Source organism: Malaya genurostris, chromosome 2, assembly GCF_030247185.1.
Source record: "Malaya genurostris strain Urasoe2022 chromosome 2, Malgen_1.1, whole genome shotgun sequence".
NCBI lineage: Eukaryota > Metazoa > Arthropoda > Insecta > Diptera > Culicidae > Malaya > Malaya genurostris.
The window spans coordinates 267696452-267712971 of NC_080571.1; the positions used below are offsets into that span (position 1 = coordinate 267696452).

Sequence of the window (16520 nt, forward strand, 5' to 3'; positions counted from 1 at the left end):
GAAAAAAATAATATGGTAAACCACAACAAAATTTCGAACGAATCGAACATGTTCAATCACTTTTTGATCGATAATAATAGTCAAGCTTTCAAATACCTAATCGACTTCAAGATTACAAGATAAAAAGTTTGAAAAAACAGGTATCACTTGTCAAGTCATATTTTCCTTTACCTTGAAAAGGGACATTTACATCGCAACCGGGACCATCAAGTAGGAAATTTGTGTTCAAAGTCAAAGCAAAGTCTTGGCATTACATTCCTTTTATGGAATTTGGCCTTTCTGTTTTAACAGATTTCGCAGCCGATTCTTAGTGTACAGAATCATTGCATGGCTAGTACTATGGATTCTACTGACACTAAGAAATTTGTGTTCAGTAGTGTATAAAAACATCCGTTCTGTTCGGGCAAAATTTGGCATCTTGCTATTGTGAAAAAAGCCACTCCATGGGCTAATAAGCCCGAGCTTTGATGAATGTAAAAAATTCATCAATCGTCACGCGAAATATGATCAGGAATTTGTGATTAAATTTTCAACAGTGTGATATAACCATAAATAATTGAAAAACAACGTTTTCTAAATCTTTTGGAAGCAATGAGGAAAATGCATCACGCTTGCTTGCCTTTTTCGCACCCAGACGACGGTTTTGAGGTAGTCAAGCACATATCAATTCCGATTATATACTTACGAGTATAAAAGGTAAACTTTGATTGAAAATCGTTCATTACTTCTAGTGCTTCAGACGGAACTGGATGTCGAGGTGAAGTTCTCCCACCAACATCAGTAAGAACAAACCAAGTATAAAGCGTGAAACACTTAAGTCGTGCTTTCATTTGGGCTTCGATCGTAGGGAGCAACAGTAGTCAGTAATGAGAGCAGACCTACAAAAGCTCGAACGCTCAGGTCGTGCTTTCATTTGGAGCAGGTCCGTGTGGTACAAAACCTCAAATGCACAGGTCACATAGCCAGTTTGCCTTCAAAGAACATTGCGTCATCCTGCTGCTGGTCGTTTGCATTGGAGCAAAATGCAACGAAAAATGGACAACAATGGGGAACATTATGCAAAATCTGCCCTTCTAATGGCTCCAAATTTTAAAGAACTATAAATATTGCTTATTTGCAAAGCGGTAAATAAAACCATCAGTGTAGTGCAAATCAGAGATTTTTTTATCTACTTTGTGCAACTTTTGCAGTGCAGAATTCGCAACAGTGTTTAATATATTAGAGGATTACATAAGTTGGCCCTTCTGAATGCCAGAAATTAATTCCGTACTGCCCTTTGATAGTTTCTTTCACTGTAATATTCAAATCCAAAATGAAATAATCGACATCAAAATTCTGTATGTTGTTATTTGGAACCATAATTGTATACCCAAAGAGTTATGCGAAATTTTCCTTCACTATACTGTATACGGCCCATTTTTCAACCAGTTGTATTTTGTAGTAGAATTTTCTGCTGAATTGCTATATAAAATGCATAGCACCGACTCAAAATAGATTCGAACTCAACTCGTCACTCTTCATCACGAACGCCTTCATAGAAGGTTTTTTTAGAACCTCCATTATTTTATCATAAAGAATTCACATTCTAACATACAATTAATCGTAATATTTAATTGTATGTAACTAATCTGTACTTTAGTTTAGGTGTATCGTTTCAAATTCTAGCGGCGAAAAGGCACAATTCACACAATCGATCAACTAATTGATATTCGGAATTGAAAGTGTCAGTTTTATTCGTATTCGCGACATCCAGTTATGTCGCTGACGTTACATACCCATACTTTTTCACACACATCGTTGCAAATGACGCATATTCACTTAAAGAAAATAAATGAGCAAAGGAAAGAATTTGGATTACCATGGATTATGCATCCAGATTTCCACATGGGAATCATCTTGGCACTTTGAATTTCTTACTGTACTTCAACGACGTAAATTTTTCTCTCTTGGTGTCTTTCTCGACGAATATTTGACGATCAAACAGCACATTATCTACATTGTTGCTGAAGCTACCTTCATGGAGCTCATATAATAGAATCGAAACAACATAGATTCGTTTGTTTCGTTCTCCTTCGATTGGCTTGGAATAATCCACATCGAATGTCGAGCTATGGATGTCGCGGATTACTGACTGGACTGGACACACTACAAGTACAGCGGGAGCTGTCACGTGCTTAATGATAACAGAAGATTCGAACGATAGGATTGACTGTCCCCCTTTGCTCCGCGAGGATAATATTAATGTTCGAACTCGTTCTCACCGTAACAACCCTTTTTTCGACTACCTTTACACGGCACTAACTATGGTATTAACAGTGCCGTTATAGGCCTACAAAGATCGTTCAATCGAGTATCATCTGGATTTGCCTTCAACCTTCCACGTAATGCAATACTAGCCACATTTTTAAGTAGTATTCGAAATTATCATTAGGACTACAAATCTTTAATATCAAGTGCACGTCTTGTATAAGCAAATTCCGACAAAAATCGATACAATCTTCAACTGAATCGATTCGCTCTTTGTATTAGTTAGTAAGTTCGTTTATAAGTTTCTTTCCTCCGTTACACAATACGAGTAGGTTTACAATTTACTCTACAAAAATGTGTATAACAGCGCTAAAACTTCCCACTTGTGACTGAACGGCCAACTTAAATAAATACATCAAAAAAGTGCACTTCCAGCTTTCAAACGCACTGAAACTTACTGATCGATCATTGATTTATGATGCTCATTTGTTTCCGATTGATAATCCGGAAGCGAAGTAACAGAAGTAAAAGCAAGATTTGCGATTTAAAACTTAGCTTTCAAACTGAACTAGGTACTAACCTAGTTTGAAATAATCAAATTTGTTTCAACAACAATTTTGTCATGTATTTCGTTTAGTATGTGAACGAATCTGAAATGAAGTTCTCGGCCAATGAGCCCTTTTCAGATCAGTTAGACTTTTTCCAGACATATGCTTTGCAAATCGAAACGGTTACCAATTCACAAACCCGACCCGAAACTGAAACTCCATCGCGTGGCAGCAATACACCAAAGAACGGTAAAAACCAAAAACCTACTCAGTCTTACCGTACAGCTTCCCTCAAATCGGTCTCTACCGGTCCGACATCACTCCTACTTCTCTCGATCGATTCCGAACCTACCACCGTATCGTCATCCAAACTGACCCCCCGGCTAACCGGAACGGTTCCACTTCGTAGCTGATACAACGTTTCCTCCTCCACCGACCGGCTTCGGTATTTGGCCGGTTTTTCCAGCAACCGTGGATTTTCAATCAACAGCTGATACAACTTGTTGACCTGTACCTGACTAGCGGGCTGCTGGGGTTGTGGTTGCTGCTGTGTACTGACGGTCGCTTCCATCGAGGACGCTAGTAGCGACGACGATGGGTTCGAGCACGGATGCACGAAGCTCGGAAAGGTTTGAGACGTTGCCATCCGAGAAATGACCGCCGGTGGCAGATCGTCACTGAACACGATCTTACTAGGATCGGCATTGACGAGGATTGCCGTTGTTGCATTTACCGGTGGAATCGGTGGCGGCGGTTCTATTCGAGGATCCGAATCCGGATCATGTTCGTCGTACGGATACGGTAGACCCAGTTGCGTCGATTTGCGTGTCAAAGATTGAAAATGACACTTGAGATCATCAGTGCTGCCCCGATGAGCATTGGTAGAGCCTGTGGCAGAACCACAGTCACCCCCCGTTCCAGAATCTTTCGAAGATAGATCGTCGTCCATATAATCGGATTCGCCCCCATTAGGTCGTACCTTGGGTGGAACTTTCGGCACCACCGAATAATAGCAACAGTTGGTTAGCTGCCTCTGATCATCGTCGTCCACATTCGTGGTTGCCTCGTTCTGAACCATCGGGATCAGGTACTCGAAATACTCGATCGGAGTTGTCGAGACTCCCACTCCACTGCGAACAATCAAGTTCTGTTGGTTGACTTCCATATTCGAATTCATATCGATATCATCAATGTTTGACCCGCTGTGGTTCGACAGTTGATTGGCATTTTGTTTCCTCACCCGATTCACTATAACCAACCAGATCAGAGACGTCAGAATAGCGCAGCAAATCACTGTAATCACGATTATAACCACAAGATCCTTATTATTTAGAACGTGACCAATAACGACAGCATCACTGGGAAGATTTGCGAAAATTTCGGGATTCACCTCCGGACCTTCAATAACCGACAACTTCATCGATCCCTTCTCAGTACCAAAATCGTTCTCCATTCGGCACTCATACTCTCCAACATCACTGTAGTCCGTCTCAACAATAATCAGCAGTTGGCCATCCGCCGTAAAGAAGTGTCTCTCCGTTACCATTATCGGTTCTCCATCCTTGAACCACTGGATCGTCGGCTTGGGATAACCGGCAGCCAAACACTCCAGAACACTGGATTTCCCAACTTCCGTACTTTTCGCTTCCAGTGGTTTCAACAGTGACGGGGAATCAAACACAACCACCAGAGCACTGGCCCGGATTACTCCCGCGGGATTCTCGGCCGTACACGTGTACACGCCCATGTCGACAAGTTGCGCATTGATGATGAAAAATGCATCATCGTCCGGTTTGACATGCATCCGTCGTTCTTTCGCTGCGGGAAAATCATTTCCTCCATCCTTCTCCCAAGCGATTTGTGGTTTTGGATCACCCTGTGCGGCACAATCTAGCCGTGCTGTTTTACCCGACTGAACACTAATGTCGCTGGGTGTCTTCTGGAAGCTGGGGTATGTCCCAACGGTGACTTTAATCTTCTGCGAGTACACCACTCCGTAGTTGTTCGTTATGATGCACTGGTACTTGCCAGCACCATCCGTTTGGATGTACGGTACGACTAGTTCAGTCGTTCCTACGGTACCGTTTTCATTGTTCAGTTGATGAACCTTGAAGAAGGCATCCGGCAACTCTTGATTGTCGTGTTTCCATTTGAAAGACATACTATCGGCCGCGGTGGAAGTTGCCGTGCACACCAAACTGAGGTTGGTGCCGCGTATGCCGAGTTGAGATTTCGGTTCCTCGATCAGATGTGGCTTCGGCGAATCATCTACAAATTGGTTCCAATGTAGCAAATTATTTCGATCCATATTCATGAAAGTTTTACTTACAACAAGAAAAATTTGACGCTGTCAAATCCCGAATCAAGTGTCCACGCAACCAAATTGGATAGCTACATTCCGCATCTAACTGAAAGACATCCTTCCGATCCTTAATCCAGTGGTAAAACCAAACGAGATTACAGTCACACAGCAGGTTGGTCGAGTTCATGATCAGATTCTGTAAATTGGAAAATGTTGAACACCGGAGATTTGCGTTACGAACAAAAAACAAACTCACATTCAATCGAACCGTATCCTTGAAGGCATTATTCTGAATCGACGAGATATTGTTCTGACTGAGCTCCAGCAGCGTCAACGATTTCAGTCCAATGAACGCATTCCGACTGACTGATTTGATCTCGTTCGAATTCAGATACAGTTTTTCCAACTTGGTTAACCCAGAAAATGGTCCCCTCATGTCTTCGATTGTCCAGGAGATCTTATTCGCTCCCAGGAACAACACTTCTAGGTTTTTGGTATTGTTGAACGTTCCTTCCCCGATGGAGGAAATCTGATTCGCTTCCAGGTTGAGCATCTTGACCTGGGACAGCTCCTCGAAGGTGTACTTGTCCACCGCCTCCAATCGATTATAGGAAAGGTCCAACGTTAGCAGTCGCGGTGCAAACTCCCATCCGTCCTGCTCGATTTCCGAGATGGCATTTCTCGAAAGTGCCAGATTCGTCAGGCTCGTCAGGTTGAACAAACCCCCCTTCCGGATGCTGGTGATACTGTTGTTGTTCAATTCCAACGTTGAAATCGTGGTCAATCCATGGAAGACACCGTCCATGAGGCTAGTTATTTGATTGTTATTCATTTTAAGGCTCTTCAGTTGGTTCAAATTTTGGAAAGTTAAACTTTGCACCTCCGTTATGGCATTACTGTTGATTTCCCTGGAATTTAACAAACACAATGTCAGTAAACGTTTCCTATGGAATCGAATGGATAGGTAATACTTACAATCGTTTCAACAGTGGCAACCTTTGGAAGGTACCTTTGGTCAGTGAAGTTAACTTGTTGAAGTTCAAGTTCAAATATTGAAGACTGTTCTTAGCGGGAAATGATCCATACTGAACGTCTTTGATGTTGTTTCGCGAAAGATCCAAGTACCTTAGGGTGACCACGGTCTGCAGGGCCTCTACTTCCAACACCTCAATCCCATTATTGGCCAGCAGAAGTCGCACCAGATTATTTAATCCACGGAACGACGGAATCCGACCAAGATTGTTGTGATTCAAATTACTGTAATAAAGCAGCAGATATGGTATCGATTAGCGAAACCTCGTTCACACACTTGATGGATGTGGTGATCACTTACAGAACCTGCAGTTTGTTAAGGTTGGCCACCTGGGACCGCACCGCATCGTGACCGAGCCGATTCGACGATAACTCACTGCAAATGAAGATTAATGAAGAAAAAAAAAACCGATAAGAAATCAATTAATGATTCGTTTTATCAGACCGAATTCGTAAATAGCCTTAAATATTTTATCGTTAGGGCTAAGACAACAAACCGCCCACGCCTTATTCTATGAGATATTACTAGGCAAAGTCCATAAGTTCGACGGCAAGAATATATTACCCTCACTTTTCATTGGCCCTATGATTGATCAGCTGCAGTTGGCTGACAAGTCACTTAGTCTGGGTGTGATTTCTGATGACATTAATTATTTGCGGAACGTCATTCATTGTAATGGAAAGGGAAAATTCCTACTGACTAATTCCTCTCAGTATAATGTTTGTCATTAGTATGCATACCACGCAAGATGCACGTAAGTGGGATATCGTTCCGTCATGGGAATTGATATTTACGCAGAATATGACGAGAATGATTTCTAGTTAATATTCTTGACTAATATGAGGAAAATGGCTAAATCAAATTGAACAATACTATTCTTATAATGTTCAGTCACTGGCAACGAAAACATTGGCAATAATTCTTTTTTCTCATGGTTGGACAAAGATAAATATGCACAAAATCCAATTATCAAATCAAATATATTTAAAAACTTCAGCCAAATTCCCCTTGCCTAAATTTACAGACCACCAACTTTTGATTTGGTTTGAATTTTGAGCTTCAACAGAAATCTTTGATTCGAAACTATAACAGAAACCGAAGTAATCAAATGCTAAAAAGTTCCCATCTCATGCCCCTTTATGAATACTACCTTGATCAAAAGTTCCCGGAATTACCACCGCGTGGCGCTCTCAGTCACTCGATTAGATTTTTTTTAGGTTGCCACATCTGTCATTAATATTCTAGCAAATTTTCAGCTTGATACCTAGACATTTGTAAAAGTTATTGAGTACATCTGCGATTGTGAACAATTTTCAAAATGGAATTGAATTTGCAACAACGAGTTTGCATCGAATTTTGCGTTGAAAACGGTTTCAATGGAGCGACGACATTGCAAATGTTAGAAAAGTGTTTTTTGCAACGACACCCAGAAGAAAACAGTCGTTTATCAGTGATACAAACGTTTCAGAAGTGTCGTCGTTTTCACTCGAAAAAGGTGGTGTTGTGAATTTATGAATTCCTTCCACAAGGCCAGACCGTCAACAAGGAGTATTATTTGGGCATTGTGAGGCGTTTGCGTGAAGCAATTCGCCAACAAAGACCAGATTTGTGGGTAAACAACTCCAGGATTTTGTACCACGATAACTCACCGTCACACAACGTCATCGTTATCCGTGAAGATTTTGCTAAAAAACGAAACGAATACCTTTCAGCAACCACCAAATTCACCTGATTTCGCTCCCTGCGACTTTTTCCTATTCGGTCGACTCGAGTAACCGCTCCGTGTTGGAGATTATGGAAAAATCGCAGATGGCTATGATGGCCATACCGAAAACTGAATATAAAAAATGTTTCGAGGATTTGTGCATAATTGTGTTGCAGTCGAAGGGGAGTACTTTCAGGGGGAAATATCGATTTTGATGAATAATCTTGTATTTTTAATTCTCCGAATAAATTCCGGGAACTTTTTGACCAAGTGAATATGTGATGAAATTTGGCTAGTAGAGCAACGTCGACTGAGAGCAATCAGTATTCTGTAGTATAGTAGCGAAATGAGAGGATATAAATTACAGATCAACTGTAATGGCGGAGTCGTCCAGTATAATGACTATTATTGTTATTGAATATAAGAATTACTTCGGAAACAACCATGTTCGTAAACTAGACCTTCAGTTTTGACAGACTTCGCTGACAATGTTTAGAAAACTGGCTACTTCGAATATACGACCGATGGGGGTGAGGAGCTCAATTCGTCCGAGACCCTAATCGAAAATGTTATAAGACGATTCGGCAGCACAGTGGTTTGAATCGACAAAAACGTGAACTTAATTCTCTAGCTGCTAAACCGTTGATCCGATATACATAGTTCCTTTGGAGAACTCATTCACAAAAATATTGATATGTGATTTGATCACAATAAAAAATGTGCTAAGCCTTCTACGATAAAAGTTCATTTCAACAACTTTTTTCCCTTCAGAGATAGAAAACGATGTCTTCGACAATGTTTTAGAACTTCCAACGAGAAAAAACTTTGCCGAAGAAGCTATAGGTCTAACGCATAATGTTTCGGATATATGAACCATTTTCGTTTGAAACCACTTAAAATCAATTTTTTGTACATAACTTTATTCGCAATTATTTTCTGTGTCTACTATGTTCAAGACAATTACTGAAAACATAAAATTACATATTTTTGTTGAAGACTGTGCACGGTTTGGCCTTTTCCCTAAATTTTCTTAGCAAAAACATTTACTAAAACGACTATTTTTGGTTTATTAAAAAGAGCTTTTTACGAAAAGTCCAATCGGTTTGAATCGGTCGTTAGTGTAGTTTTGGGGCAATGGTGTAATGATTGAATATAATTTCAAGATGCATTCTTGTATGCAATTGATCGAACTAACGAAGCATATTAACGGGCTCATTAAATTTCGACAAGTTTTACTTATTCTTTTAATAGAATATTCCTTATCCGTTCTTTTGATTCCAATCCAATTCATTTCATGGATGATATCTTACACCATTACCAGTACGCCTAAAAACATCGTTTAAATTTAAGTCTTCTGAGAATCATTTCTATGTGTTGAATTGTGTAAGTGTATCCTGCTTGAAAGGCTGAATTTTTTGTGTAAAATCTTGTCATTCTACGAAATACGTTAAAAAAAACAAAAAAAGCATTCAAACGGAGAAGTTGTTTTTCGAGACAAAGACAACTGTAAGCTGCAGGTAGATAACCTGTTGGTGCTAATCGCAAATGCTGCTTCAAAGCCTATGTTCGGGGCGATTCCAGTTTCAGAAGTACCTGGAATAGTGGAACTCACTTCACTGATAAAGATGGCCTAACCGATCTGAGAACTGTTTCATTATGTAGGTCACACTAGTTCATGCACTAGCTTTCAGGTTTTTCGAAAATCAAATAAAATTGTTTGAATACCATTCCTTTTTAATATGATAATAAGAGAGATATGAGAAAGGCATAATTACACCATTCGTGAGATATTTTATGCTTAATTCGTAAATTGTGAAACAAGTATATGAATTTACTAATAGAAAATTCGAATAATTTCCGAATTCTATACATTCCGAAATAATTCTAAGTTGGTGAAATTTTAATTTTAATATTCTATCGATTATAATTTATGCCGTTTAGGATCGCGGAATATTTAAGATATATGTTTTTGTTTTAATTGCTTGTAAAACAGAAATCAAGCAATGTATTATTTTTAAATTGTAGTTGGTTTCTTTTGCCATGGGTTAGTATATAAAACTCATATAATTTATATTGTTTATGTTGGATCATTGTAATCTGTTGATACCAAAGATGAGGAGGTTTTATGCCTGCTGGAGAGAGAGAGGGCCAAATTTCATCTCCATCGGGCTTTTCCCTGCTCCCACAAAATAAACAAATAAACAAATTTTACGTTCTATTTCTTATTGTACAAAGCCATTGAAATTATTTAAAATTTATTTCATTAGTAAAATTCAAATTCTACGTCTCTATGAAATAGATGAAATTAACACGGAGTGCAATATATTCACTATGATTTGCAGAAACGTTGGAATGATATAAAAAGAACCGGAATTTTCATTTTAAAATTCCCGCGCTTGTCCAATGGGTAAACTTTCATTCTCTCAACGTTGGCAACACCTTCATACACATTCTGTCAAATTTTGACGCATATCGAAAAATTTTCGTGTGGTGATTTTTATAATGGATGAAAATTTAGAACAACGTGCGTGCATCAAATTTTGTGTTGCAAATGGATTTAAGTGTTCCGAAACGTTGAAAATGTTAGAAAAGGCCTTTGGGGAATCGTGTCTAGGAAAAACACAGGCATACGAGTGGTATAAACGCTTCAAAGGTGGTCGTACAAGCTTGGATCATGATGAGATCCCTGGCCGCCCAACAACATGTGTTACTGAAGAAAACATTGAATCGGCGAAGCAAATCGTATTGCAAAATCGTTCTGTACCGATTAGAGAGATTGCTGTGTTGTTGCGCATCTTTTATGGATCAGCCGAACACATTTTAACTGATGTTTTGGGTTTGAAACGCAGGTGCCAAAAAAGCTGAATTTCATTCAAAAACTGCGATCATTCATTCAATCAGTCAATTCAACGACGAAGTTTCATAGTTTTTTTTATCCACAATTGAATTGCAATTCCATATATTTATCTAGTTTGAAATTGATGATTTTGCAATTTGACATGGAATTTCAACGCCCAATATGCAAAGTCGGTTCATACAACTCTCAGTTTGACAGTAAAGTTTCATGATGCCATTACTTCCTTAAATAAAGTACTGTCTCTGAGCGTATCCAAAAAAATCATCTTTTCTGTTAGTTTTTCATTAATTTGGCTTCTCCAATATATGTTTTCACTCAGTAATTGAAAAAAAATTGAATATCAGTTCAAATTGGTTTCAAATTATAATATAAATGGATTTTACAGATTTTCATATTCATTTGTGATTTGTCTGTTGATTGATAGATTGATGTATAAATGGCATCTCTGGTATAGACGCCAAACAAAAACTAATCGTACGATATGCGTCAAAATTTGACAGAATGTGTATAAAAGTGTTGCCAACGTTGAAAGAATAAAAGTTTACCGATTGGACAAGCGCGGGAATTTTAAAATGAAAATTCCGGTTCTTTTTTGATCATAAAGTATATTTATAAATTTTTTAAGGTTTTCTTCATCGATTTTTTAATGTTTTCTTTTGATAGTGCAAGAATGGTAGTTGGGCGAAAATTGTAGCTGGTATCACTAGCAATCGAATGATGTGTAAAAATATATAGGTCATCGCTTTGAATTTCGAGATATTTACTATCATTGTAAAAAGTCTCACCTTTTCTTAGGTCATCTATCTACAGTTCTCATTATAACTTTGGGTAGACAACCCTATTTTTCGTTTTTTTTTTCAGTGCTTTTTATTTCTGGAAGTACTAACTTTCCAATGAAGAATAAAATTTAGAAAATTAGTTGACTAACAATAAAGTTATGACTCGGTATAGTTGAAGTTCTCAATATCCTATACGCGATTCAGGTGACGCATGAATGCAGATAGGGCATATTTTGAGCTTGAAAAAAAAACATGGAGCGGGAAGAATCAGATTTTCCTAAAACCTAAAAGATCGTCAATAATGATATACTTAAAATAATCTACAAACTTCAAACAATTCGAGGGTGTAGAATTGATCGAAAATGGTCAAGTAACAACTGAGCTATGATAGCTCAAAGTTACCGTTCCAACTTTTTTTCGGGTTTGGTGCTCCGCGTAACTTTTTTAGGCTTGGTATTAGGAGTGTTAAATAGGAAATATCGTGTAGTAACAATTCGTTTTGAGGTCGGTTACACATTAGCGTTCAGGTTACGAACGTCGCTTGTGGGTCGATATGAAATTTCAACTGATTTTCGACACGGAAAGACCAATATCAGCATTTTGGCGAAAAAATTAGTTGATTTTCTGATTTTAGTTAGTTATTTTTTGAGACAGCTAAAAAAATCTTACTTTTGCTAATATAGATTTTTTAATTCTAATTCCCTTGATAATAATAAAATATTTGTTGAAAGGGCTATTTTTTTAGTTGAATTCACCAATTGTCATTTCTTAGCTAAGGCACACTTCATATCCATTCAACTAATTTTTTAGTTGAATTAAAGAAATAAAACGTTGTTTTCAACCAACATAAATGGTTGAATTGGTTTCTGCCATTTGCAGCTATATGGCGCTCTGTCACCGAAATAACGCTAACACCGTAATGACTACTAGCCACTAGATGGCACACTACTACCGAAAAAAATTTCAGTCGCGGTTGTATTTTCTATATTGGCAGGTATAATTACGATGTTGTATTGGATAAAACGACATAAGCGAAACATAAACTTATTTTTGAACATTTTTCTTCTAAATCGCTGTTTTCTTCATTCGACTTCGCGAAATCGACTCTCTCACTAAAAACTTTGAGCACTCGGAAAATAAAAACCGAATACAAGTAGTACATCAAACGGCGTGGCCCGGAAGGTTGGAAGATACAAAAAACATCATTTGACATATACAATTTGAGTGCAACATTCGAAACTCAACTCACTGTTCCGCGTAAAAACATTATTACGCACAATCGCTTCAAATGCGCACAAATTCTGAATAAATACACTTTCCACTAACAGTTTACGTCATTTTTACATACCGGTTTAGAAATTTATATATGGATATATCGTGACACATGCGTAAAACATCTAAACAATTTGCAAGCAGTTGCAACAAGACTGTCCCTTCTAGCTTTTTAATGGATTGTTTTGTTTTGACACTTCTCATGAATTTTGTGGCTAATAAACTTGTTAATAAAACCAATTTCATTTTTGTTTCCTTCGTGCTGTCCTTCAGTAAAAGTGGTGATAGATAAATAGAAACAAATTTTCTGATTTTAAAAACAAAATTAGTTGTCAATGAGAATTTCGTGATGGATTGAAATATTGCAGATTTATGTCCAGGATATTCGCTAACTAAACACATTCTCTAAAAATAAGAGTAAAAAAAATAAATTTTCAGCAAATAAATTCTCAATTTTTACTAATTTTATAGTTATTTTGGAAATTTTGTTGTTAAAATCAATTAATTCAAAAACAGTAATACGAATTAGACGCAGAGCTAATTTCGGTCGTTCCGCGGATTAATCACGGAAAACTCACGGGTGGTCAACTAAGCTAAGCGAAGCTAATTGGATCAGTGTCAAAAATTCATAATTTGGTTATATTAAAGACGTGTGCAAAGTTTCACTGAAATCGGAGTATGTGGAGTCCTGTTCTGAAATTACTCCCAATGATCAATTTAACTTAATATCGGGAAATATATCGGTCATTAGTTTCGCCAAACAGAAACAAATCAAGAAGAGCAAATTCCTCCATCTAATCAAATCCGCTCAACCAAAACCAAACGTTTAACACGATCATGATTTTCTATACGTGACCGACGAATCATTCGACACCATTTCGCGTCAATAACCGCTGCCAAAATTCGCACCGGCTGCCTAATGAACTGTTTGCCATGTGCGCTCGCTGTCCTAATTAGCGACCGTAAAACAGTAAAAAATTTCCACTTTTCGTACAAACATCACCGGGCAGTGCTAAAACATTCCAGAGCTCACCGAGAATTCCACACACCGTCAAGCGTATAGATTCTTAATTAACACCCTGTACCAGTTCCGTGCAGGAGAATCCAGGGATGCAGAACGGCTACCTACGGCTGGCTGACTGTTGATTAGAATTTCCTAGCTAGTCCGGTTCTAACGCGTGTAGCATTTAGTATCCTATTGCATACAAAAGGTGTGCGGTCTCCGTCCTTCATTCATTGCAAACTGCACCTTTGGATAGACCGGATTACGGGCGGACGTGTGTAAGTCCGGCTGAATACAAATGTGTAATTATTATAATCCCAACGCAAACTCTGACTGGTCGCGTCGGTGTTGACTCGCGGGTGCGATAAAACACTGTGTAGCTGTCGGGGAGGAAGGGGGGAATGCGTTGAGGCACGGTGGTTAATACGATGTGTGCAAAGGCGGGAATCGCACGCTGCAACTGCTGCGCTAGCCAGGGAGGCGGCAGGTATTTTATATAATAAACAAAACTTGCACTTTTGCAACCGGATGAGTAATACCGCAACCCCCCCCCCCCACCTCCCCTACGCCACACACACGAACGGCGATAGCGAATCATCGTCGTCAGCCAGTTTGGGGCCAGTCAGAGCAGAGTTAGGGTTTTGCGGGAAGCCGCATCGGTTCAATCTTCAATGCGATTGGCTAGGTGTTAGTAAACGGAACTGCCAGACAAGCTGACTACTGTCGGATCGAAGCTGCAGCTGAGATGATTCAATCTTCTGAGCGATTCTTTTTATTTTCCTATTTTCGATTTGCATGACGCGCGCACTTCCAAGACTCCCCCATCACTGATTGGGCTGGCTGCGAGTGGCTGACCAGGAAAGAGGGAAGAGAGATGTTGAATTAATAAGATGAACGGCGGAAATATTTCTAAAAATACTGCGTTCGATGCTGGCAAATGCTTAGGTTCAGAAATCGTGATCGGTTCCAAGAGTACCCAATTGGAGCAAATTTTGATTTAATTAGTGCTGTGCGATTCGTCGGCATTAGTTTGATATTTCCTGGTTCAATGACATTTTCCGAGAATGTACGGAAAATCAAATTTTACCGGAAGACTGTATTTAGAATGATTCGTTTCCGGAGGTTTATGATGGAAGAATAAAGAAAAAAAAGCAACACTTTGAACTGTGTCGAACCGCGCCGAGCCAGACGAGACTAACTCAGGCATAACCAACTGTTTGAAGATATCGTCGTCGTTCTTCACAAAGTGATAACACAATTTATTGCTGTTTATTTACCTGGAAACCACTTCAAATTGCCTCCAATGAGAGGTGATAAGCGGTGATTACTACATTAAAGGGGAACGGCAAACATTTTTGTTGACATACTTTCGAAAATGCTGATGCTGAAAGGTTGTCCACCTATCAACGATACAAATTCAATTTGGGTCACATAGCATAGATAGTAATAACTGAACGATAATGATCACGATGGTGGCTCTTGCCACGAAAGTGATTCTCCTCGCTCGGTCAATTAGTAACGTTAGAGCCCACTTTGAAGTGTTGATAAAAAACATCAGCACAAAACAAGCCTCTTCAAAACAACACAACCAAGGGATTCTTATCTTTTCCGTTTGATTTGGTCTCCTCTCTATCTCATCAAAACAAACCTTCAAAGTGTGTAAGAGAGAGAGACAAAGGCAAGTAAATAAAACAATCTACACGCCAATTCTATTCGTGTAACTGTCGAACTAGGTCTGATAAGATTGGTGACCGACCCTCCTTCCGCATCATGTCTCTCAATTGTGTACTTAATTGTTATGTGATGCTCCATGAGATCCATTCACATGCCTAAAACCAAAAAAAAATGGCATGCCTAAAACCAAAAAAAAAATGGCAAATTTTTCAGGAAATTCGAAACCTAATTTGTCAACACCCTTATTCAAAGAAATTCTAGTAATTTGTTTCCATCGCTTTTATTCTCTGAAGCACCGTTTCCCATCGACTATTATTCAATTTTTGACCCAAGCCGCAGTGTTGGGCCAAGCGTTGTCATGATGAAAAATTACAGACCTGTATTTAGTCTCATGTTGAAACGTATAGCAACGTTGGGTTGAATATAGCAGAGCAATTCCAGAAATTAACAGCCGGAAAAAGGAAATGACTTGCTCCAATTCGCATGATACTCTACATACATCTTCAGTATGATTAACCATTTTTTTTATTTAAAAGATATTTTTTTATTCAGGCCTATTTGCGTACAAGCTTTACGTGGCCGATTGAGTCGATTTTTTAAATATTTTTTTTTGAGTTGGATCTCGTTGTCATTCTTTTTCTAGGGGGAGAGGAGCTTCCATTTCCCTCCTGCGAGGATTGAGGGGAACTTCGTTCGTGGTTCGTCTCGTCATCCATTGCTGCATCGATTTCCGTCTTCTTTTCGTTGCTAGTTGCTGTAGATGCACCTTGTTGTACATTGGTTGCAATTGCTGGTTGATTGGAGGGTAAGTTGTTAATTGCAGCTGGTGTACTTTGTTCTATAGGGGATGATGATGGATTCGTTAAAGGGGATGCTTCATTGTTGTTTGTGGCTGTCACAGGTGTACTGAGGTTGCTTGGGGTTGGTGTGAAGGAAGCACCGTTGTCCTTTGGTATAGTTGTCTCCTTGTCCGGTTTATCACATGGCTTACCGTAGTGAAGAGCTTTTTGGCAATATTGACATGTGGCCATCTGATTGTCATAGGTAACAAGTGATTTGCACGGGATTCTTGTATCCTGGCCGAAAGTCACATAAGGAGG

General features: G+C 38.9%; 1 protein-coding gene across 1 annotated transcript in view; it reads right to left on the bottom strand.

Moving 5' to 3' along the window:
* Window positions 1-1081: 1081 nt before the first annotated feature.
* Window positions 1082-16520, bottom strand: part of LOC131429900 (leucine-rich repeats and immunoglobulin-like domains protein 2) — a 32074-nt gene continuing 16635 nt past the window's right edge. The window contains exons 2-6 of the mRNA XM_058594341.1: window positions 6431-6505; window positions 6073-6354; window positions 5354-6005; window positions 5125-5293; window positions 1082-5063 (exon numbers count right to left, since the gene is read on the bottom strand). Coding sequence (XP_058450324.1) covers window positions 3070-5063; window positions 5125-5293; window positions 5354-6005; window positions 6073-6354; window positions 6431-6505 — 3172 coding nt within the window. The 3' untranslated portion in view covers window positions 1082-3069. The remainder of the gene's footprint in view (window positions 5064-5124; window positions 5294-5353; window positions 6006-6072; window positions 6355-6430; window positions 6506-16520) is intronic.